The sequence below is a fragment of the Hippocampus comes genome, unplaced genomic scaffold (genome assembly GCF_001891065.2).
Source record: "Hippocampus comes isolate QL1 unplaced genomic scaffold, H_comes_QL1_v1.1 scaffold135, whole genome shotgun sequence".
In the NCBI taxonomy this organism is placed as follows: Eukaryota; Metazoa; Chordata; class Actinopteri; order Syngnathiformes; family Syngnathidae; genus Hippocampus; species Hippocampus comes.
Genome location: NW_017805583.1, coordinates 2,631,548 through 2,640,726, shown reverse-complemented (window position 1 = coordinate 2,640,726; position 9,179 = coordinate 2,631,548). Strand labels below are relative to the sequence as shown.

The 9,179-nt window shown below is 41.2% G+C and overlaps 1 protein-coding gene across 2 annotated transcripts; it reads right to left on the bottom strand.

The window, feature by feature from the left end:
- Positions 1–630: 630 nt before the first annotated feature.
- Positions 631–8,661, bottom strand: LOC109521932 (dysbindin-A-like). Of its 2 annotated transcripts, XM_019880076.1 has the most exons (10): positions 8,464–8,661; positions 6,548–6,616; positions 5,864–5,914; positions 5,733–5,793; positions 5,298–5,430; positions 4,415–4,547; positions 4,078–4,100; positions 3,278–3,424; positions 3,031–3,156; positions 631–2,721 (listed from the first exon to the last, which is right to left on the bottom strand). In XM_019880076.1, the coding sequence occupies exons 1-10, from the start codon at positions 8,517–8,519 to the stop codon at positions 2,462–2,464; spliced, it is 1,059 nt and encodes a 352-aa protein (XP_019735635.1). In that variant the 5' UTR covers positions 8,520–8,661; the 3' UTR covers positions 631–2,461. The 2 variants fall into 2 exon arrangements, with proteins under 2 accessions (XP_019735635.1, XP_019735636.1); XM_019880077.1 differs by lacking the exon at positions 6,548–6,616.
- Positions 8,662–9,179: the final 518 nt, after the last annotated feature.

Here is a 9,179-nt window from a genome sequence, read left to right as displayed (position 1 = left end):
GCGCGTCGAGTCGACTTCTACGCTGTGTGGAGTTTGCATGTTCCCCCCGTCGCTGTGTGGGTTTTCTCCGGGTATTCCAGTTTCCTCCCACATTGCAAAAACATGCACCGTAGGTTAATGGAACACCCTAAATTGGCCCGAGCGAGGTGTGAGTGTGAGCGCGGATGGTTGTTCGCCTGTGTGCCTTGCGACAGGCCAACAACCGGTTCAGGGTGTCCCCCGCCTACTGCCCGAAGACAGCTGGGATAGGCTCCAGCACGCCCTTGTAAGGATAAGCGGATCGAAAAATGAATGGATGGATGGAAACTGACCTGAAGTGACACTTTATCAATTTGTGAGTTATTGTATTTAGTGACATGAAAGGGGCAAATAAATATGGATTAAAAACAGCTCTTAGTACAGTAACAACACCGTATACAAATTAAATAACATCTATGAAATACCAAAATACATCACATTTGAAAAAGTAGGATTTTAAATATTGCTTGAGTGGATTTGCAGCTTTGATTAATATCATAGCTGGTGAGTAACACACACACGCACACACACACGCACACGCACACGCACACACACACACACACACACACACACACACACACACACACACACACGTCCACTTGACAGACTCAATATTTTTCAGTAATTTAATTCCTGTCTTATTAGCAGAGTGCATACAAAGTGTGCTTAACAAATTGTGCCACAGTTTATGTTCAACAAAATGATGAAAGGTGCTCAAGAAAACAGCATAAGGTCAAGTCGAAACATTCAGTGCAACCTTCAAGCAAGTCCGACACCCGGCGTTAGGTCACAGTGCTCTAACAACATGCAAGACATGATGAACAATCTTTTTGGAAGATGCAGAATCAAAGATCAAATGTGCTTGCTGTCATTGGTAAATTGAATACTGTACTGTACATTTATCATCAATATATACATTTAGTTCAAGAAATGAAAACAGATTCGATGTGTTGGTGGGTCAAGTGGACATCACATCTGCCTCACAGTTCTGAGATTGGGGGTTTGAATCCAGGCTCGGGTCTTCTAAGTGGAGTCTGCATGTTGTCATTGTGCTTGCATGGGCTTTCTCCCCACATTTCCAAAACATGTTTCTTAGGTTTAAGGAGGCGTTTTAAATTGTCCATAAGTGTAAATGTGACTGTAAATGATTGTTTTAACAATATCTACCCTGTGATTGTCCGGCAACCATTTTGTGGTACCCCAGCAAAGAAGAAGTCGGGTGCCGCCGAGTACAGTGGGCCACAAATACACGTATATAATTCAAGCTGTACAACATTTTAAATATTAATTATTTGTTTATAATAACATTGATTTCACAAGTTTCACTCCGCAATCAGTTAGCAAACGTCTTCAAATTGGTGTACTACCAGGAAGGGAAACACTGCACTTGTCTCAAATTTCTCACTGTGGGAACAAGACAACGTTGTTATTCTTAAAACATTGTCTGCACACGCACAAAAAGCAAAGCGGATTCTAAAATATGAAGGGGTCTTTTGATTAAAAGCTATTAACCCATTTTGCTTTATCTGAGAACAAAAATTGCAAAACCTTCAAAAATAATTCAATGGCTCAACTTGAACATGTTAAACAAACAAATCCTGTATGCACACAATAATATGGAATTGCGAGATTGTTTTTAAATTTGGCCTGTGTCAGAATACGGCTGTTGATGCTTATGCTTTATTAAAAATGAAATATTTAAAGTATTTTTGCTTTAGAGCATCATTAGCCCAACTCCACGGCCCATAATTCAGAAAAAATTTTTGTATGTATAACTATTTTGCATACTGCTTTAAAACAAATGGAAAAGGACATTTTTTTTTTCTCATGAACATGAGTACATGGATTGTCTTGTTTGCGAATTGTCAACAATGTCAACCCCGCTGGAGCAAAACCAAGTGCAAATAGATTCAGTCAATTTGTTACAATAGCGTTCACAGAAGGAAACAAGGCTGAAATAAACCGATAAAGGGACGTATTTAGTGATGAAATAAAATGTTAAACTAAACATTTGACAACATATTCAGGACGTGCAGGTCCATGGCAGCATATTTGGTTCCTTATTTAAGAATGTTTCAATTGGCGGTCAGTTTGATATGCTCCACTCAGCTTTCAAGCACAAGGGGGTTAACTGCTGCTTCATACTCGTCCTTGCTTTTCTGCTTTTTTTTTTGTTTTTTTTTTTTTACAAGGCGGTGGTTACCGTTAATGTATTTTGCATCACACCAAAAAAACACATCCACAGATAAATGACACGCCCAGCATTCATTTGATGCATTTTTGATTTGTCTATTGCATTGTTTTGGGGGATTAAAAAAATAAATAAAAATCGAAAAAGATGACCTGTGTTGGCTGTGCGTGTTGTCCCAAGTCCAAGTCGGGGCAGAAAATGTTCGGTAGAGTGTTTAACCCTCGAGACATCTCAAGGGCTTTGGTTGCCGGGTTACCCACAGGGCACGTCTCCTGGAGAGTCACTGTCATCAGAGCTTCTGACTTGGTCAGGATCCCTCAGGCCAACCAAGGTCATGTCCGGCTGAACGTCCTCCTCATCCAATTGCACCACGGGCTCATCACTGGACTCACTGAGGTCACCGTCGTCTTGAACACATTCAGAGTCCTTGTCTGACGAGTGGTTTTCTAGGTCAGGGACTTGGCTCAGTGGGCTGCTTAGGGATTCCAATGAGCCGGTCGTGAGGTCTGGACCTGTTTGAGACGACAAGTACAATTAATCACACTCTATCGGAGACAGTTCTGCTAGTTATCCATTACTGCATGACTCTTAGATGACTGTTGAAAGTATGCAAGTATGTATTGTACGTGCAGTATGAGAAACCATAAGATAAAGTTGCAGGTCTGGAAAAATGACCATCAGTGCTGTTTGAAATGCGTGTTGCAGAGTGCATCACAGCCTTGTTTCGGGGAGTCTTTTTATGCCCCCTGTGCATTTTAACGACTACAATTTTCTAGATCTGCTCCATAACTGTTATGAGTTCTTCAGAGGAACTGACTGACCCGAGGTGAGTGATGATCCAGAAGTGAGGTCATCGCCAGAGTTCAGGAAATCATCCAACGCCTCCTGGTCCGAAAGGTTGGTAACAGCCATCTGATCCAGAATGACCGCATCTGCTTCTGTTGGTTCTTCAGTCGTACACACACACACGTGGCCAATTCTTAAGACACTGTATATGAAGCAATGCGGGCGATCCATTTGGGCACATAAAACATGCAACTCAAGAGTGCTCAGCCATAAAATGTTCACCTCTGGGCTGAAGACAGCCAGTGGTGCGGTACTTCTCCAAGTCTTGGTTAAAGGCTTCTTCATAGACTTTCTGCCGTTCTCTCAATTTCTGCTGCCGTGCAAGCTCAAGCTTGGAAAGTTTCTGAGCATGTTCTGCGTTCAGATCCACTACAAACAGGGAAACACAACCATTGTTATCAACAGTGTTAATTTTATGATACAAAGGACTAACACTCTTCATGCATTGTATGGAATGTCATTTCACCTGTCACAGTTGTCGAGAGGGAACAAACAGCCCCAACATTATGGCCACTTTCACCGTCCAAAATGAGCAGAGCAATACAATGAGCTTGACCTTCATAAAGATCGTTACGCTCGGTTTTACTTCAATAAGCGTCCTGTTAAAATAAAATCAGTGTGACAGTGTCACTCAAAACCGAACTGACCATTTTTTTTTCTTTCCGGTTCTTCTATTGGATCTTATTAGATTATCTAAATGGTCATAATTTTGTAGCTGGCTATTAGCAAGTATGGTAGACTTGCACGGCTTTTACTAATGCTCAAAAGTACTCCAGTACTTTTCTGGAAATAGAAACAAGGAGCCTTTGGTCACAGTATGTGCAATAGTTTCCTCCACAATATAGAAATCTTCCTAAAACTGTACCACATACGCAAAGGGAGATTTACGCCCCCTTGGGTGATGTTTATGTCTTGCTCCATTTCATCAAAAATACTCCAGTAATGACTATGTAGACAATGGACATAGGCGGTGGCCATGTCTGGGCCAAAACAAAACAAAACAAAAAAAAAATGCAGCTCACCTTCCAGTGCCTCCAGTTCTCGTCTGTAAAAAAAGACAAACAGAAAGGTTGTCATTAAAAACGGATGAGTTTTGCATAATCAAAGTGAAAAAAGAACAATGGAAAAAGCTGAAATCAGCACAACGGAAAGTTTCCTCCTGAAGCGTTTTGATTTGTTGACGTTTTAATTGCTTATTATTGAGAGAGGTCATCGACAGGTTTGTTATCAACACAACTTCCTGAACGCATTTGGAAGACCAAGTTGTAAGCAAGGGCTCATCAGCGATGTACTTCAGTGCAGTATTTCCTATCAAGACATTGATTAGAAAAGACAAAAAGCAGGTGATGAAGCACCGACCTCTTTTTTTTCTTGTAGACTTCCAGTTGGTCCATATGATGCTGCTTGAGTGTCTGCTGTTCACACTGACAACATAGTGTCTCCAAGAAGATCAGCCTGCTCTCCATCTCCTCAAAGTCACCTTCCAGATGAGCTGCTCATACACACACGCACACGCACGGACGTTCTTCAACCAGCGTGGAACTATGCATGGAATGAGCTTGATATTTTCACGTGTAGAAGAGTAATTTTCCTTCATGCACATTGTCTCTTCCAACTCACAGTGCATTTTTCATTTATGACCTCATTATTGAAATTTCTCTTCATGTTAATTCTGATTGAGGAAAATAAAAAAAGCAAAAGGGCGTAGAGGGCCCCGACCCAAAACAGCTTTGGGAATATGTTTGAGCATTTATTCGATAGCCATTGTATAGTCCATGTACTAGTATGCTCTTTCTCACTAGTTATACAATTCCACACACTAGAAGAACGATTCCCGGTATGTCTTACTTGTTTTTTTTTTTCCATTACCGAATCACATTCCTGCACAAAGGTGAGGATAAGATAAAAATGAATGGATGGATCAATTTGTCATACTAGTAGAACAATTACATGTTATGAATGAGGCTAAAAACGTTTCACTAGCTGGCCTTTGTGCACCACGGGCACTGCTGGTGAACTGCTAGATGTCAATTTGTAGAATTGTGTCGTTTCACTTGTCATGCTAACACACAGTCAGCAGATTCATGCTTTTTGTCCTCGCTCCCAAGACATTGAGTCAAGTTTGCTTTCCCTCCCACCTTCCACTGCTGTGTGACATATCTGCACACTCGAAAGACAACTAGAGCGCAAGAGTACTTAAGCGTGGAAGAACATTGAACGGATTTCCATGGGCACGTGGCACCTATTGATGCAGTGATGGCATCAAGTTCGCAGATGAAAGCGGGCAAGCTTTGTAGTTGTTCCTGTAGTTGTGTCAGCGCTGATCGTCTCTTCTCCCAGTGCGCCGACAGCATCACCACGTCCCCGTCAATGGCCTAAACAAAGCCACAGAGAGGAGCAAAACTACTCAGCGACAGACCAGACCACTGTGAATAATTAGCACCCTCCAACTCGAATTTGTCAGTCAACGTGAGTTTCCAAAAACCTTCATCAGACAAGGCACGGTGTTTCCATGACTACATGTGAAGTATCCTTTCCAACATGGATGTTATGAGCATGACCATTTACTGGATACATGTCCAATATCTTTGAGCAGGAGTGTTTCCCCTGTCAAAACAAGTTCACGAAGCAATATTGTGTCATCTGTGAGAAAGAAATAGAGAAGGACTGAACATACCTCTGCAACCTGAGCACAGTCTTTTGTTTTTTTGTGAAGCAGAAACCAACTCTCCTCATACCTGCAAAAAACACATTTTATACTCTCAGCCCAAATCAAACAGTACCGTTGGTCTGATGGTCTGTGCGTACCTGCTGAGGATGTCGAGTCCAGCACTGGAATGAGGAAGACTTTCTTCATACCTGAGCAAGGAATAAGATATGTAAAAAGTTAAGAGCATCATAAACCGGCTCGGCATAAATATGTGAGGTTTAAAATCTCAATGGATATTTATCGTTTATCTATTACTGAGAAAACTTCAAAGAACGGATCATGTCAGCCCAGTGATTTGATGATGTGTTGTGACATAAGTGATGAGATGGACCATAACTGTAATCAAGCCAGCTTTTATTAATGAACCACACAGGTTGAGTCCCGCTATCTAAATTACATGTGACATAAGCATGAGCGATCCGCCCAATTTCAAACATACAGAGAACATGTTTCCAGGTGTTTAGGGCATGCGTGGCTTGATAGTTCGACACCCAGTCGGTTGTACACATATTGTGCTTTAAAACAGCACTTAACAGTTTTTATAATTCCACGTTTCTGTGGAAAAAATAATTATGGTTGCAGTTTCCTCATAAGGATAAAATGCCCAGAACAAGGAAAAGAACGAGTTACATTATTATTGCTCTTGTTCAGGATGCATTTGTGTAAACTTCTGAATCAAACTATCATTACCAAAGGGTTGTTTTTGTATATTGTTGCACTACGATTATTTCTTTTGCGGGTACAAGGTTGGAGAAAAGCATTTGACACCGAATTGAACTGACCTGGACCTCCTCCTGCTGCTGCTGCTGCTGCTTTTGGATTCTTTTGATTTATCTCCAAGTGTTTTCAAGCTGTTTGGAGGAAAACCAAATGAATTATCTAACACCAATAGTCTCAATAGAGAGATTATCATAACATTTGGTTGTTATACATTTTATACATGTATCATAGTTATTATAATAGTTATAATACATTCATTGTGTACTATTTAATTTACCGATTTGGGTCCCAACTCTTCAATGCCATGAATTGAATCCTCATCACTTGTGGCCCTCTTACTGCCACTTTATTCAGTGAAAGACTAAAGTAAGAGGCTTGTTTGCAAAGGTGAGTATTTTATTTTCTTCTGCGCAAGCCATTACGGGTTCTGAGATGTTGGCCTCTCTAACGGCAGTCGAGCGACTGGGGGCATCAACATCCAGGAACGAATCCAAACTAGCGGTCGTTTTGGGAACAAGCCAACAATAATTCAGTCAGCCGTGAGTATTTTACTGGAACTCTTGATCAGCATCTATTATACAAATTAGCGAGCAATTTTTCATGATGAATTTCTGTTTTTCATTCAAATTAAGTTCATGATTTTTTGTTGAGAACAAATCTATACTGGGACACATCTTTACATGCACAAATGTTGAATATAATTCTTTGTCTTTTTTTTTTTTAATACCTTTTTATTTCCAAATAGTTCTAGAGGTACCACTACAAATGGTGTTTCAACATTTAATAAAACAAACACTGATGGCTAAGCGCTCTACTTTTCTTCCCATTAAAAACGCTTTGTGTTGGTTAGGGGTTACTGAGCTGAAAAAAATATTTCACAGGGTGGTATAACAATGAAAAAAGGTTGAGAACTGCTGGTCTAGGACGCGTTGGTAGAATGACTAGAGTGATTACAATATTCCCATTGCCGGGCCCTGTTTATAGTCATTTGCATCTATATAGGGGGCGTGGAGAGGGAGGGATCTGGTACTTCAACATTTCCACATTGACATGTATGCAGCGAATGTGCTTGGATTCATGCGTACGCACTAATTCGTACATTGAGATGTTTTTGTGCATGCAATGTTTACTGCATTTGGCCATAGGCCGTACTTTTGTATGAAAGCCATGCAAGGCCCCAGGTAACTGTTTTGAAAAGTGCCACTCGCTGCCCCTTGAGCAGTGATTCCTCACTTTTTCCTCATCAGGTGTGTATCCAATTTCATTTAATTGATTCAAATTTACGAGAAATAATGTATTCTATGTCAGCATTGTATAGTGACAGGCAGACAAATTAATACCGTTCCACTAGATGGCAGAATGTACATACTTAAAGTGTGTGCAATGTTGTTTTTTTTTTTTTTTTTGGTACATCTTCGTTTGGTGGTGCCCTGACTCAATAAAGGTTGTGAAAGACTACTCCGGGGGCATATTTGGGAATCTGGGCACTGCTGCTGTGTGTAATACATACGTGTTACATTCCTTAATGTCGTTTCGCGATTATATTCCTCTTGAAACACATTGCCAAGGCAATAGGAATGTGTTCGCATTTACCCGCAAACTATGTACGCCTCCATTCTGCTAAACCTCCTCGACCCGACGTCACATGATCGTCAGCTGAGAACAATTATCAAGAATGGCGCACACCAACTAAAACAGCCCAAATTTTGCGTCCGAAAGCGAAAACGCAAATGACATAAACGCACCAAATCATTCGTGAAAGTTTGCCGTTTTCAAAGCTTTATTTTTTTAACATGCTCAGGAAACCAAGATAACGGCTCCTCGGTGACTTGAGGCTACTTCTAGTCAACTTTGCTTCGTGGTATTTAATGGAATGTCAGCTCATTTTGATCGCAATTAATACGCGCGTAGTCTACATCCTGATACTTCCGGAAAATGTAACAGAAAATCAAAGAAATGCTACGCAAATCAGACAAACCCCGTCGTTAAATCCTGTTGCACCATGTGAAGTCTTTCTCTGAAATTCTCGAACATGATGACACTGGTGTCGTTTATCTCCAGTGAGGCTGTCGTCCTCTGAGATGGACCCGTTTCACAGTATAGAACACAAGTGGCCCCTGACAACCCTGTTGTGACAGAAGCTGCAGCTTGTCTTCAGTTCTTCTTCTTACGTGGAAATTTAACGGCATCTGGAATCTATTACTGCCCCCTACTGTCTAGTCACGTTCACGGCTGGTTGTTGGCTGGATATCACACAAAATGTCACTCTATCCACTGTCTCTGAAAACCAACCAACAATTGGTATTCTCTACTTATAGTTTTAGATTATAATTACAAAATATAAAACACAATAAGATACGTCATTTACAGACTGTATTGGCCTCACTGTAACAAATATTTATCACATTTGCAAGTAATTTCACACCAGTATGGCATGAGAAAAAATTGAACTGCCCAGTCAGCAAAGGCATCTGGCCCGGCTCCGGCATGAAGCCGGCACAGCTGGCCTGGTGTCGGCAATGGCATAACGCATGTGGGCCGAACACGGCCCAGGCGTGGCAAAGGAGGCACTGGCTTGACTCTGGCAAACCAGATGAGGGCCGGTTGTGGCGTGAAGTATTTGGGCCAGAAATGTATTTCCAACTCCGGCCCGAATATGGCCAGCCAGTATTGAGCCACTCCTAAATGCAGGTT

Bases quoted from the DNA above. Each gene is read 5' to 3' on its own strand.
- LOC109521932 (XM_019880076.1), bottom strand. From the start codon at position 8,519: ATGTTCGAGAATTTCAGAGAAAGACTTCACATGGTGCAACAGGATTTA. The intron at 5,794-5,863 runs GTACGCACAGAC...TGTTTTTTGCAG, and splicing joins GGACTCGACATCCTCAGCAG to GTATGAGGAGAGTTGGTTTC. The intron at 3,425-4,077 runs GTGAGCTGCATT...CCCTGTTTGTAG, and splicing joins AGAACTGGAGGCACTGGAAG to TGGATCTGAACGCAGAACAT.